Source organism: Vigna radiata, chromosome 7 (assembly GCF_000741045.1).
Source record: "Vigna radiata var. radiata cultivar VC1973A chromosome 7, Vradiata_ver6, whole genome shotgun sequence".
NCBI classification, from domain to species: Eukaryota; Viridiplantae; Streptophyta; class Magnoliopsida; order Fabales; family Fabaceae; genus Vigna; species Vigna radiata.
Genome location: NC_028357.1, coordinates 8,007,976 through 8,023,137, shown reverse-complemented (window position 1 = coordinate 8,023,137; position 15,162 = coordinate 8,007,976). Strand labels below are relative to the sequence as shown.

At 29.7% G+C, this 15,162-nt stretch overlaps 1 protein-coding gene across 1 annotated transcript; it reads left to right on the top strand.

Moving 5' to 3' along the window:
• The first annotated feature begins 12,968 nt into the window (after nt 1–12,968).
• LOC106766012 (probable aquaporin NIP-type) lies at nt 12,969–14,921 on the top strand. The gene is made up of 5 exons (XM_014650775.1): nt 12,969–13,037; nt 13,120–13,350; nt 13,490–13,687; nt 14,531–14,592; nt 14,756–14,921. Exons 1-5 carry the CDS (start codon nt 12,969–12,971, stop codon nt 14,919–14,921), a joined length of 726 nt encoding a protein of 241 aa, XP_014506261.1.
• Nucleotides 14,922–15,162: the final 241 nt, after the last annotated feature.

Below are 15,162 nucleotides of genomic sequence, written 5' to 3'. Positions count from 1 at the left end.
TGTTTTTGTCTTTGATCAACCGCGGATCCCGCAATTATTTGCGTTTGTCGTCTTTCTTTGGTCACGTTATTTGTTTAGTATATTTGTATATGATGAAGTAAAAAGAGGAAAAAGTGACATTGGGTATTTTTCTGGTTTAAAGAGAGGCAGATGAGGAAATGAAGATGGGACCATGAGACTGAGAGTTGAACTTTCAGACTGAGTGGGGATTATGTACTTCTCCTGTGAAGTTGATGGAAGGAAAAACTATTTTTTTAAAATTAAAAATGAAAAAGCACAAAACTTTTATTTATGCTTTTTGGGTAGTGATGTAGTCACAACCCTAACTAGCTAGTAACTCATAGTCAATAACACCTTTATCAGGAGGAGTTGAGCTAGCGTGAGAGTGGAGGTGGGTTGGTCAGCACTCAACTTTTTTACCAGGAAAACGATGCTACTTCAAACTCATCATCCCCTACGCCTCCTTCAATTATATTCATATGCTGACAGTTGTAATAAGGAAAAAATGCTTATCTCAAACCATACATGGCCCATGAAAACGAGACTATAGGCGTCTATTACTTCTATAACCAGAGCCTCTTTTTTTGTGAACATCAACTCATCAAGACCTTGCAATTTTGTGCTAAAAGTTTTAGCCGAAAGCTTTTTATTAATAGGAAGATCACATAATTATTTACGTTGCTTCATTTTTTTTCTCACTTTACAGTAATAATAATATTAAGAATATGTATAATATTGGTTAGGAAAAATTTTTATACTTATTTTTCATATATAAATGATATAATCGACTAGGCTCTTGTAATAATTTTATGTCAGCTTTCTCAATTTTAGTATAAACAAAATTACTTTTTCGGTTTAAGATAAACTTGAGTCTCCATAATGTATTAATGTCTTTCCTTATGTGGTTCTATTTAGTCTAGTTTCAAGATGATTTGATCAATTTGGTTCATCAATTAGAGGTGTTTTGATGCACAGAATCATCGACACAAGTGTAAAACATTTTAGCATCTCAGGGAAGGAGGATGCATAACATGGATCATATGAAAGTCTTTCAAAGAGACAGAAAAGTTTTAAAAAGAAGACATGTTTATATAAAACTTTTTAGTCAATGTTATCTACCTTCTCATATTCCTATGAATATTATCTTACCATAAACCAAAAACCAACTCAAAGATTATTGGCTTCACACATCACTTATATTTTATAAAAATTTCATCTTAATACATGATAGTAATAAATCATATCGCATTAGCACACTTTATCTTACTATAAGAATCTCCCTAACATACTTTAAAATCTAGACATATTACTAATATCATGAAAAAGTCAACATAATTTTTAGTTTTTTTTTATAGTCGGATACCCTTCAACTTTATTAACATTGATCTCTTCCTAAGGATAACTTAGTGCACCACATATCCTGGATGTGTTTCACTTTTGATTATGTAATCTATTAATCGCTTGTTTCATGAAATTTTCTAAGCTATAATACATTGTTTAGTCATTGTTACCAAAGTTAAAACTTAGACACTTTGTCATATTGTTCAAATGATATATCATTTGTTTAAGTGTTATGGTGATTAGACACTTTGTTATGAGATCTATAATGTTTGGCATTTTTTAAGTCTATGAATTAGAAACATTTTGATATATAAGATAATAATATATCATTTGATGGTTTTTAGCGCGTTACACAATTTTCTTAGATGATTTATCTTGTGAAACGCTTAATGGCTTAATGCTTTTATATATGAATGTTGAAATAAGATCATTTAGAAACACAGATCGTCTAGCAACTTTTGTTTTGAAGTTTAACAATAAGCATTAAATGAAATATCTTTTTAGAAGGAGGAATGCCTACCTGACTTGAAATGGTTAAGCACTTGCTCAAATAAAATGAAAACCTAAGGCTTTATACGAGAAGTTGCGCAAATCATCCAAGTGCTAATACAAAGTCTACTCAAATTAAGAACATACACAATAATGTTTCTTTGAAGTCTATATCGTCTAAACACATTATTTATAAAAGGCGTCTGATTAATAAAAATAACATACATGAAAGCTTTAGAGATAATATACTAAAGGATTTGTACTCATAGAGAGATGAAAAGAAAAATATGTCATAAAGGAACTATTTTAGAAATATGTGCAAATAAAATATGCTCTCAAGCTCTGAATGTGTAAGTGGTTTGTCCCCTTTTGTTAACAAAATATATCCATGCAAATGATTTTTACACTCCTTCGAAAATCTGTATAGATACCATATCTTTCTTTATTCAACACATTATAAAAAACTTATGGAAATATACGTTTTTGTATCCATATATTTAAAGAAGATTTAAAGAAAAATGATTTTTTATGATTTTAATCTTGTAAGCAAACACAAGAAATATAAAATCTTAAAAAAGAAATCATACATATATTTCATCAAATACCAAACTCAACCACCTTTAACGTATAATCATGAACAAAGGTTTGAAGTAATGCACATTAACACTCCATGAAATACCTTAATCTCTACAACCACCAACGAATATGAGTTGTTGACTAGGATTCTTCAAACTCCTTAAAACACCCATCACTTTTTAGTATATTGTCAAAAGTTTTGATGAAGATAATATTTTAATTAATTGGGAATATAATTTTTAACTAATTAATTGTGATTTGTAACCGTTAATAGATAATTTAAATTTAAGTATGAAATAAACATTATGTGCGTAGAAAGATTTCGATATGTCCTTTCTTCTTTTCTTGCATGAATATCATGATTAAAAAGTAAATAATATATAAAATTAAATTATTTCAAAATAGTAAAAAAAAAAAAACAAAGTTAGATAGAAAACATTTATGCTTTTGTGATAACAAATGTACGTTGAATACGAGACTAAATTTAAAGAATCTAAATCTCGTTTTCCTTGAACTAAGAAGATAGTATTTTTCAAATTGAAATAATACAACACTTTATATATTCAGAGGATTAAAACTAATCCTTGAAATAAACACCTTGGTACATATTTTCTTTATCCCACAATAAATTAAAGATGTTTCACGAACATTAATTTGAAAATAAATTAAAAAAATAGTGAGAAGATTAGTTAATTTAAATATTTTGAAAGCTTCTTCTGGGAGAAAAACACTGCCTATATTTATTTAATGTCAGCTACTTTCATTATTCCTTGCAAGGAAACACGCGCAACGCAACAACCCACCGTTAAAGTATTTTTTTTTTCATCCGAAAAATCAGCAACAACCCTTCATCCTCCCTTTACTTTAGTTTTGTTACAAATCCCACAAACGAATTATTTTTGTTTCTTGGAAATATTGTTTTAAAATATTGAAAGATCGGATTAGAGATAAGGTTAAATTATAATATATAAGTGAGGTGCAAATCTCATCTTATAAGTTGGTTTTGTTGGATTGAGTTAGACTTAAATCTACTTCCTAATATAGTATCAAAACCATGATTAGAGTCTATTTTAACGAGTTCTAAGTGGACATTTCTGTTTTTATTACACCCGCTATCGGGTCGCTATTAGACCAACTAATTTCTATCACCATGCACGAGATGTCTATACCTCGGCGTGAATGAGTGTGTTCTTAAACCCACTTACTAATATAAAATTTGCAAAGTTAAGCTATTCTTTATAGTTTTTTAATTAAATTTTAACTTCCTTATATATTTGATTATTTTAATTAAAATTTTATTAACAAACAAAATTATTTAATTGAATGTTTTACAAGTTTTATATTTGTAACTATAGTTTGACTTTGTCTGTAACTGAATTGACTTCCCCTTTATCTGGTATTATTATTATTATTTTTTATCCGTTTACATAAAAAATGAAAAGCGAGATAATTAAATTTTAAGTATATATATGAGACGATTAATACTTAATTAAGCTTTATTAATAATTTATGAACATCGAAATAGTTATGGAAATGTGAACCACATTATTTTCCATGTATTTTAATTATTTAAAAGATATCGAAAATTGAAGTACATGTGGATAGATAGACAAGGAAAGTTGACGCAAAGACCAACATTCTGAGTGGGTGCTTACACTCTCACATGCCATCTTCCTTTTATTTAGCCTAACATTTATTTTAGATTAACATCCACCCCTCGCACGTGTGCTTAAGGGACCTACCCTATCCACTTTAAATTAAATCTCACTTAAGGATATATCTGCACATGAGAAATATTGAGCAATCAACGTCAGTAAATTTATATAGAATTTAAGAAAAATAACCGAGCCACTAAATTTATAAAAAAAGTGTGCAGTTTCATCACATATAAAATTAACTCATAAATATTTTTGGAGTCGAGTATTCTTGTAAAGGTTTTTAATTTTTTTTAAATGTTTCTAATATTTAATCTTTAAAGTATTTCTTCTCTTTAAAGTGAATGTGAGAAAAGTTTTAAAGTTATCGATTTCGAGATTCTTGATTAATCAAGGGAGTTTCGATGAACAATAAAGTCTAAACAATGCAACATTTTCAACACAAGCACATCATAACATGGATTCTTCACTTTTGGTCTTGAAACATTCGCTAGCCCGACCATCCGATTTCATAACCTAAACTATTTTGATATTAGTTGGTTATGTTTTTCTGACTATTCCAATTCGAATTGCAATTTTCTCTTCAGTATAGATAATAGGACCTTGCATACAAATCATTCGGCCAACTGGAGTTTACTACTCGATGATTCCAATGTGAATTTATCCGAACTTCCTCAACTTAGGAAAAAGTTCAAAGAGAACTCCTAACGTTTATCGCTCAACCTAGGAAAACGTTCCAAAGAGAACTCCTAACGTTTCCTGCTCAATATAGGGAACAATTCCATAGAGAACTAGAGTTCGTTGCTTGGTACAAAGAGGAATGAAGACTTAAAGTGCATAACAAATAGACTCCCTAATACAACGTGAGCGACCTCTCTTAAGCTCATAATAAATCCATGCGCAATTCTTCCAATAAAGAGCTTGTTTGGGCTTGGGGGACTTGTGTACTATGAAATATATTGGTCGGTGTTACAATGAGAATAAACTTACTAACAGGGATAGGCGATCGATCGAGGCGCTTTAGGTAATTAAAGTCTAATTAAGAGTGTAACGGTCATCTACCGGGAATTAGATATTAGCATACATTAATGGTTTGAGTGTCGTATATACACATTAATATATAAATATATGACATTAATGGTTTGATTGTCGTATTAAATATGAATATGACATCAATGATTAATTAAAAGGCTTGATTGCCAGCTAAAGACACATTTTTCTATCTTAATAAAATAAAGACCTTTATGAAACATATATGACTTGAGCACTATGTCAACATCGATCGGTGTGGAGTACGTTCTTGAAGAGGATTGGACAATCAAAGTATAGAGCAGGGTAAGGAAAGATGACCAACTCTCAAACAAATTCAACCAAAATAATTTTATATCTGAAAGATTATTAAACATAACTTGTTTCTTCCTTAAAAAATAATGGTATTTGAGATTCTTTACCATGTTTATTTATTAAAAAAAACTAAAATAAATGATAGAATTTTTTTTAAAAGTTATTATTTCATGAAAACACCATGATAAATGGCCCTTATTTCTAAAAGTATCTATCTTCTAGCTTAAGATGAGTTACCTAGATGCAAAACAATAATTTCAAGAATTATTATGAAGTAAAATATATCATATATGGAGCAAAACCAAGAAAAAACTAAGACTAAAAAAAGGACGATATATTAGGATACAAATCTAAAAGTATTTTATCAAATAATATATTCATATGATTAATTGTATTCCATAAGAATTTTATATTCGATAACTTAGCCATGATAGAGAATCTAAATGGATATGTAAAAGCTCTTTTATCTGTTAATTATACTTGATTATGATTAAAGATTTACTCGTTTCAATTAGCACAAATCTCAACAAGACTGAAAAATACCATAAACTCAAGTTAATTAAAACTCAAACACAGGTCGAGAATAATATTTAACAATGGAGCTAGTAACACAGAAAAATTAAAGTTTTATTAAGTCAAAAAAGCTTTGATGATGAATTATCTGCAACCCATAACTCAACAAAAAAGTTGATGTTTCTTTGTCTTGATACAAAGGGTACGTAAGTCTTTTCCACTTTTACATCATGAAATTCTTGGCGCAATCAATTCATATTTCTATTTTACATTTATAATGATATCGATGTGGGACTAATCGTATTAGCAGTTTGAAACTGTCCATTGTCTCGAGTATTTTTGTGCTTCCTCCCATCCTTCACCATAAATTTAAACCTGTTTAGCAGTTGAATAATTGTTCATGGGTATATATTGATGTGCTTCTCTGGTCCTTTTCATCAGACTTTTAATTCCATCGTCAAGGGGTATATATCTAGAGAACAATTTTTCTTTTTTTTTAAAAAAAAAAGTATATTTTTTCCTTGTAAAACAGGAATTTCAAATCAAAATAAGCATCTGGATTTCAAAGATCCGACTTTAACCCCAAGAGTGTGGCATGGAATGAACACAATCTTTGGTGGAAGAAACATTTATATTTTGTGCAAACAAAAGAGGGTGTAACATGCTTAATATCAATGAGACTAATAATATAACAGTGATGGCGATTTATCAAAGTTGATACCTCTATCATTCGTCTAATCTCGGCACAAGTACACATTAGTGCCAACACAAGTTAAGTCATTATCCCTTGTTGATGGACGACCATTTCCATGATGACAATGGGAAACAAACATACACATTAGGTACAACTCATTAGACACTATAGTATTATTCTATACGAATGCACAGTGTTACCTGTGACATATTCTGATTTTCTTTTTCTTTAGGTTAGAATTGCAGAACAAATGAGAGATATCCCTTTTAGTATGTATATATGTCTCTATCTCCTTGTCTGCCTCTAATTATAAAGGTCATATTTCTAGCTCTAGCATATATATTCTCGCTACATTGCCCTTTTCAGGATTCTTCGCAAAAGACACTTGAGTCCTTCTCACCGTCACAACTTCATCTTACCTAGTTAAAATCTTTACACATACTCTTAGTATGATAAAATAAAACGTTGATCAGAGATAGTATTGTAGTCCGAAAGTATAGGGTAAGATTTAAGGTATGTGATTAATTGCAAGGTGGTTGGTTGCATAAATGTTAGGGTCCAGGATTTGAGAAATTTGCTTGATTTGTGAAATTGTATATGGAGTGTATAGAATGAGGGTGGATGAGTAGATACATCAAAAGAAATATGCATGGACGAAATCTAGGTTGGCATTGGTTTGACAGAGACAGGGGTCAATAGGTAGTAGTAAAGTGTAATAATCATTGGAGATAAAGTATACACATGGCAAAAGTGATAGGTTGCGGTCCATGGTCATGTGGGTTCATGTGGACGCAACAGTGATGGCAATAGCCAGCCAAAGCTGAAGATTGAGTGGTTCGTGTGCATTCTACTGCGTTGAAGGTAACAAGAATTAAAAGAGATAGAAGCTTGCCAGAATGTAGTTGGAGAAACTGAACATGTTAATTGCTCATTTATGCCTCTATTTACATAAATTCAACACATCATTATCACCCAGTTATATATAATATGATAGTGTGGGATTGGAATGTATGGTACGTAGTAGCAGAAATGAAAGGAAAAACATATGGTGGCACACTCGTGTGCGTGGCCTGATATTGAAGCATAGATAGAGGGGCCAAAGTAGAAATTGTAGTGGCTGGAATGAAAGTACAGGAAATAGAGTATAGTAAGAATTTTGAGAGAGAATGGAATTTATTCAGGTGTGTGTATTTTGTAGGATAGAGTATAGAGAATGGTGTTGAATATTTTAGATGTAGATTTTGTGTTGGGACCATGAAAAATTGGGAAGAGAGTAAATGAATGGAAACAAAAGGCAATGAAAGGTGAGAGAGAGAGGTGATGGTGTTTGTAGGGTGAACCACGGACATCAACCGCATGGGGTGGTCTGGACTACTTCCTATTGGGACCATTTAGCCTCTCCAGACAACGACAATCATCACAAATATTAAATCCCAATATCTATTTTTAACAATTTTTTCTTTTTAATAACTTTTTTTAATAAATAAATTGCTCTTTTAGCACCCCGATAATTACTAAATGTACACACATTATAAGAGAAAAAGATTAAAATATCTTTCATTACTGCACCGTCCCTTTTACTGTTGTCACCCGTCAGTACCGTCATTATCAGAAGAAGAGTGGGAGAATGCTATTGGAAAAGAAGAAAGGATAAAATGTAGTACAAAAGTTTCTTTTGGATATGAAAAACTCTTTTAGAAACACATTTTGTATAAGTGTGTTTTGGAAAACTCATCCTGAAATATATTTTATACGTTCTGAAAATTCTGTTTAGAAAAATTGTACTCTTAATATTATATTTCAAAACATTTATGTTAGAAAAGAAGAAAAAAAATGTAATATTGTATTTTTTATTCCATGATAAAGAGAGAGTATAATTGATATATATAATTGTTCAGAACAATATAAAAAAAAGGAATATGAGTATAAAAATATATGAACATAAATGCATAGATATGAATAGAGAATAAAATAATTCCAATATCCCCCATCAAGCTGCACCATATAAACTCACCTTATTTACTAATATGGTATCAGAGCCAGGTTAAAGCCTATTCTAGTGAGTTCTAAGTGGGCATTTCTGTTTCTATTCCACCCATTGTCGGACCAATATTGGACCACCCAATTTCTACTATCACGCACTAGATGTCTATACCTCGGCGTAAAGGGGGTGTGTTGGAAGTCCCACATCAACTAGAGATAAGGCCAAATTATAATNTATAAGTGAGGTGCAAACCTCACCTTACAAGCCGGTTTTGTAGGGTTGAGTTAGGCCTAAACTCACCTTATTTTCAAATTTTGTTTTTAATTTCGAAAAACTTGTTTCCAAAATTTCTAAAATTTGCAAGCTAGAAGTCATTTTTCAAAGGTTAAAATGATTATTTTGAAAATTTTAGGAGGTGCACGAAGAAATTGTGAGAGTGAGGAAATAAAAGTCCAAAAAATAATAAAAGGCCCATAAGTATTTAAATTATTGTCATTTCTCCCTCACGCTCTTTTCCATACTTACTATTACTAATTCATGAATCTGTGAGATTTATGAAATATTTTTCAAATAATTTAAATTTTATTTCTATGATAATTTGATTTATAATATAATATACTTTATAAATGGGATGAATAGCGTAGATGATAAATATAAGAAAATAATTCAATTATCTGAAATCTTTGAAATTATTTATAGTGAACTATATACAAATAGAAATAAATCATATTCAATAATAATTTTGTTATATTTTAAATTAGTAATATACAGCAAGAACAAAACTACTTTTTACCTATTATAATAAAAATCAATTTTACTTATAAACACTATATATAATTAATTATAAAATTTGAATAATATTAAATAATATTTTTCTTTTTAATAATCAATTTTAATATATATATATATATATATATATATATACTTTTGAATTATACATAATTATACACTTGTAAGATGCATAAACGATGATTTTTATAATATAAGTAAATGGAAAAAATTTTACATAGCAAAACAATAAATCACTGATTTTATATTAGTTCACTCAATCTAAGTTATGTCCAGTTTTTTCTTAAGAACTCTTAATGGGTTTTACTAATATTTTATAAAGATTACATGAGTTTTACCTCTCCATGTTTACAACAAGTATTCTTACCACATCTGGTTCAGCTAGTCAATACGATCAATCCGAGTTTAATCACTCATAGTTTACAATTATTTTATCCACACCGGTCTCAAGTATTCTAACCACTTATGGTCTCAAGTTTTCTAACCACTTCTAGTCTTAATTCTATATAATATGTCTAGACAAGTATTTTAATTCTCTTTAGAATTTACAACACAAATAGTGTTTAAGAGAAAAGGTACAAATGATAACTCATAAAGAGAGGATATAATCAATACATAGAGTTATGTGATTTGCTAAGATTTTTCTCTCAAAAGAAATATATCTTCAGACGATATTTGAGTGCAAGAAGCCTGAATTCACCATTTTATTCTTCTTATATTATCTGTCTCGTGCTATCATTCTTGTCTTCTCTTCAAGCTTTCGTATATATATAGCTTTCTTGAAAGATGACTATTAGACAAAGATTTTAAGTGGTACTAAATTTTGTCTTTATTAATAAGTTTAGATATTTTTTTTATCATATTAGGTTTTCTCTTCCTTTGTTCATAATTGCATAGTTTTTTTTTTCTTCCTTGTTTGTTTCGGAAAGTGCCTATACTTGTTTAATATGGTTTGGATTTACCCATGTTTCATGTTTATTATTTTATTTTGGTTTAATGAATTTTCATATGACGACATAATGATAAATATTGCACTAGATAGGGCTAAGAACCTTTATACCCTACTAGATAACGACTATAGCCTTAAAGCATGTTAGGATTACGGGTATCTGGGATTGGGTACCTCAATCTGGATATCTGGTATCATTGTCCCCTAACTCAGAGAATGGATGAGCTAAAGCTTGTTGTTGGGCCCAAAATAGGTAATTGGGCCAAGGGGTTTCTCGAGTGATGGACCCACAAAGGTGTGACCCATCCAATTGATTTCCTGGTCAACTAAGTTAAAGCACTATAAATATTGCATTAATGATAATTTACTTTCATCTTTTGAATTAATCGAGATTTAATTTCAGAGCTCGGACTAAATTACTGACTGAAGTATCAAAGAACTCTTTTATACTATCTATCCCTTTTCGGTAGTGTTCAAGAACGAATACCGAATACTAGAATCTTCATATTTGAAGGTGTACGGTAGTGTTCAAGAACGAATACCAAATACTAGAATCTTCATATTTGAAGGTGTAGAAGATGGCATGTGGAAGAGATGTCTTTATGGAATACATTCGATCTTGAGGGAACAAATTTTGTTATTCAAGATAAGAACAAATGTCTTTCAAATTGTTAACATGTCAAAATACATAATGGTAACTAAAATTCATAAAAAAAAAAAACATTGAAAAATAAAATAAATTATAGTTATATTTAATGGTTAATATATGTAAGATGATACGATAAAAAAATTAAATAATGATTAAAATAAAAATTATATTTAAATGTCATTTTAATTATATATGACTAGTGAAAATATATACAATTTCTATAAAAATAAAACATAGTAAAAGCTTTAAAGAAACATTTCCAGAATGTCTTTCTATCTCTTAATGCCTTTATCTTTCTTATGCATAAATTTGAGTAAAAGTTTTGTATTTTCATGATCTGAACAGAAAAAGATCATAAGACATACAAGCAAAGAAGCACGTCTTCATACATGCAATAAATGTTTTAAACGTTCATAAATGTTAAAATATGTTGTGTGTTTAAAACACATAAACACATATAAGCTCGTTTGATACAAGCATCGTTTTTATATGATCTTTAGACGATTTAAAATGTTAAACACTTAAAAATTGTTTAAATTTCATTACATCGTTTAGTAAGCTTTTCCTAAGCGCTTATTTGTTCAACAATGTTTGAATATAAGATTTTAAGCTTCAACATTTTATTAAGCTTATACTAGATGTTTCCATTTGTTAAGTGTTGTTTGTTAAACATTGTCTGTTAGACAATATTGGCTAGAAAATGCTATTACCATAAAACGTTATAAATGTTTATTTCATTCAACGCTTATTTTGTTCAACGTTATTTTTAGTAAACACATCCTTTTGACGCTTTACTCAATAGACGATATTTCTTTAAGTATTGTATGTTAAACTTCAAAACATGAGTTGCTAGACAATATAATTTCACTAGACGATATTCTCTTAACATCGTACTTATCCTCCAAGCCTCATTTGTCTTTTAACGAAGGTTGAGGTGCATGCAAAAGATTTTTCGACACTTAAGTTAGTAGTCTGGTTAGAGATTCTAGTCAAATTTAGATTAATGCAAAAAAGTGATGTCAAAATATGATTAAAATAATATTTATAGGGATGTTTGCTGACCATTGATCCTCACCTGAATGGGCTTCAGTTATGGGCCCGTTGGCCCACAGGTCCAATGGCCAACTTATCTATGGCGAACTACAATCATTGTTGGCTAAGTTACCTAATGTGGGAATGTCTTCGATTGGTATCGGTAGGCGACATCCAGTGAGGAGTGTTCTTATCAAAAAATGGATGTAACTTTGGTTCGGGAAACATAGTATTTGATATTCAGTATTCGACACTCGCTAGTCAACATTGAATTTACTCTTTTGGGTGTGAAGTTGTCAGTATCTAGTAGATAGTTCATCCATTGCAGAGTATTCGATAGTCATCCTTTTAGTTGTGTTGGTTACAAGGTATTTGATTCTAGGTAATTGGTTGACAATATCCTTTTACTATCTTAAATAACTATTTCAAGTACAGGTTCATCATTTAAGTTTTTACTGATGAAAGACACCATTTTTTAAAAAATATATTGACAAAAGGCCACAGTGACCACAAGATTGATTCTTCAACGAATGGTGCAGTTTTAGTGTGACTATGATGAGTTTATCAGGTAAGGTGTTGCACTTGGGTTTGGATTTAGATCTTGACTTTGAATCTGTAACTGATTAAGACAGTCTATTATATATTTTGCATGTGTAATGAAATTAAATAAATACCGTATGCTTGATTATTTTTTTATGGGCAATGGTTGAAGCAGATTTGAAGCTTTAATATCTTGATTAAATTGATGAAACATGACATTATATTTGATTCCTATACTTATAGGAATGATTTATAAATATAAAAAGCAGATCCATTGTTTTCTCCTGAAAACAGGGAAACCACCAATATCCACGTTCGTATCCTATAAATAAGTATGGTTTTCATTGCAATCAGCACCAAAAGAAAAAGAAAAAGAAAAAAAAAAGAGTTTAATGTAATATAGGTTTTGAAAAATGGAAATATTAGAAAATGATAGTAGGATATTATGTGGTTCTCCTACGGTAGTTGAGGTTTTTCAAAAGGTGTGCATATGTATTTGATTGATTTAGTTAATGTATGATGAATGGAGATGACAGAAAGAAGAATGAAATGTTTGTGTAACAGGTATTTGCAGAGTTGATAGGATCATATTTATTAGTATTTGCTGGGTGTTGCTCTGTGGTTCTTAATAATTCAGAAAAGACAAAAGGCCAAATAACATTTCCTGGAGTTTGCATAGTGTGGGGTTTCACAGTAACGATCTTGGTTTATTCTCTTGGTCATGTCTCTGGTGCTCATCTCAATCCTGTAGTCACTTTCAGCTTAGCTATCTATCGTCGTTTCCCTTTCAAAATGGCATGTATCTATTTCCTATGCCTTAATATTAATTTTTCCTTAAGGTTAAACAATCTCTTCATCATTCTCAATTTCTTTCTAACTTTTATATTTTAATCTAAAATTATAATTTATATTTTATGATGATTATTTGTTGCAGGTGCCTTTGTATTTTATTTCGCAAATATTGGGATCTTTCTTAGCCAGTGGGACGTTGTATCTTTTGTTTGAAGTAGACGATAATTCTTATTTTGGAACAAGACCAGCAGGACCTGTAGTTCAATCTCTTGTTTTTGAGTTACTTGCAACATTTATCTTAATGTTCGTTATCTGTGCGGTTTCAACGGATAAAAGAGCGGTTAGTATGCTCCATTACTTCACTTTTTCTATTTTTCATTTTATTTTCACATATTACACTTTTTTCAAAACAAATTACTTCTTACGTCAATATAAATTATTAATTAAAGTCTATCATAAATTTACATATTTTTTGTTAAATTTATTTGATTTAAGTACATAATTTTTAATTCATTCCTTTTTTTTAACTTTTAATTTTTTTACGTTAGTGGATGATTTGATTATTATTTTTTCTCACTATCTTGATTATTAAGAAATGTGAAATTTTATAATAGAGTATATAAAATAATATTTTAATTAGTATACATTTATGAGTTATTTTTATTATTTTGATTAAAAAATGTTACATATTAAAATTGTCATTTTTTTTCATGTATATTATTATCTACAATGATAGATACCCACAATCATTTAGGGCTTGTTGACTTGAATAGATTTGAAGGAGAGTAATTGAGTGAATTTGAAAGTAATTCCTTTTGTTGTTTATTTGAGTGAATTTAGAGGTAAACGAGTGGATTCGGAAATAAAGTTTGTGAGAATTAGTATAGGATTTAATTTATGTGACAAATTAAAAAAATTTACTTTCAAATTCATTCTCAATTATCTCCCAATCTATTCAAATAAACAACAACAAAAAAATATCTTCAAATTCTCTCAATTACTCTCTTCTAAATCTATTTAAGTGAAGAAGACCTTATAGACTCGTCCTTGGAATAAGTTTTTAATAAGCTACAAGTAAAAAGATAACATTTACATCATCTTACTAACAAAAGCTAATATTATGCACGTCTAAAATTCATTTTCAAACACTAATAAATGATGCAAATCCCTTTTTCTGTAACAGATTGGAAAATTAGGAGGGGTTGTTGTTGGTATGGCAGTTACAGTAGACGTCTTCATTGCTGGGTAATTTACTGCTAAATTCGTTATTAAAGCAATATTTTCAGACACGAAGATGAAAGTTTTTTTTTTTTTTTTTTTTAGTTTATTTGGGTTATATACAGGAAGATTTGATTGACTAAAACATTATTCCATTTTTGAGTGGAGTTTGATTATTAATGGCATGCAGGCCTGTGTCAGGAGCTTCTATGAACCCAGCTAGAAGCCTTGGACCAGCTTTGGTGATGAACGTTTACACTGGATTTTGGGTTTATATAGTTGGACCGTTTGTTGGTGCCGTATTAGGTGCAACGTGTTATAACTTTATTAGAGAGACTGATTCTAACACCCTTTAGCATGTCACTTGTAAGTAAATGGACATGTATTGATTAAAAAAAAATATAGCTCTCGTACCATCACAATATAATGAAAAATTTTAAAGTGTATTACATCATCATAAAATTAATTAAAAACTTGTAAAAATGATAAACAATCTGAATACAACTCAAAATAAGATACTAAAAGTTTTCAATATAACTTATTTAAAAGAAATAAAGTTTGAAAACTATGAAAATAATACCCACTCGCCTCTCGACT

Excerpts from the sequence above, each read along its gene's own strand:
- LOC106766012 (XM_014650775.1), top strand. The coding sequence starts at position 12,969 with ATGGAAATATTAGAAAATGATAGTAGGATATTATGTGGTTCTCCTACG. Across the intron at positions 13,038-13,119 it reads TAGTTGAGGTTTTTCAAAAG|GTATTTGCAGAGTTGATAGG; the intron begins GTGTGCATATGT and ends TTTGTGTAACAG. Across the intron at positions 13,688-14,530 it reads TTTCAACGGATAAAAGAGCG|ATTGGAAAATTAGGAGGGGT; the intron begins GTTAGTATGCTC and ends TTTCTGTAACAG.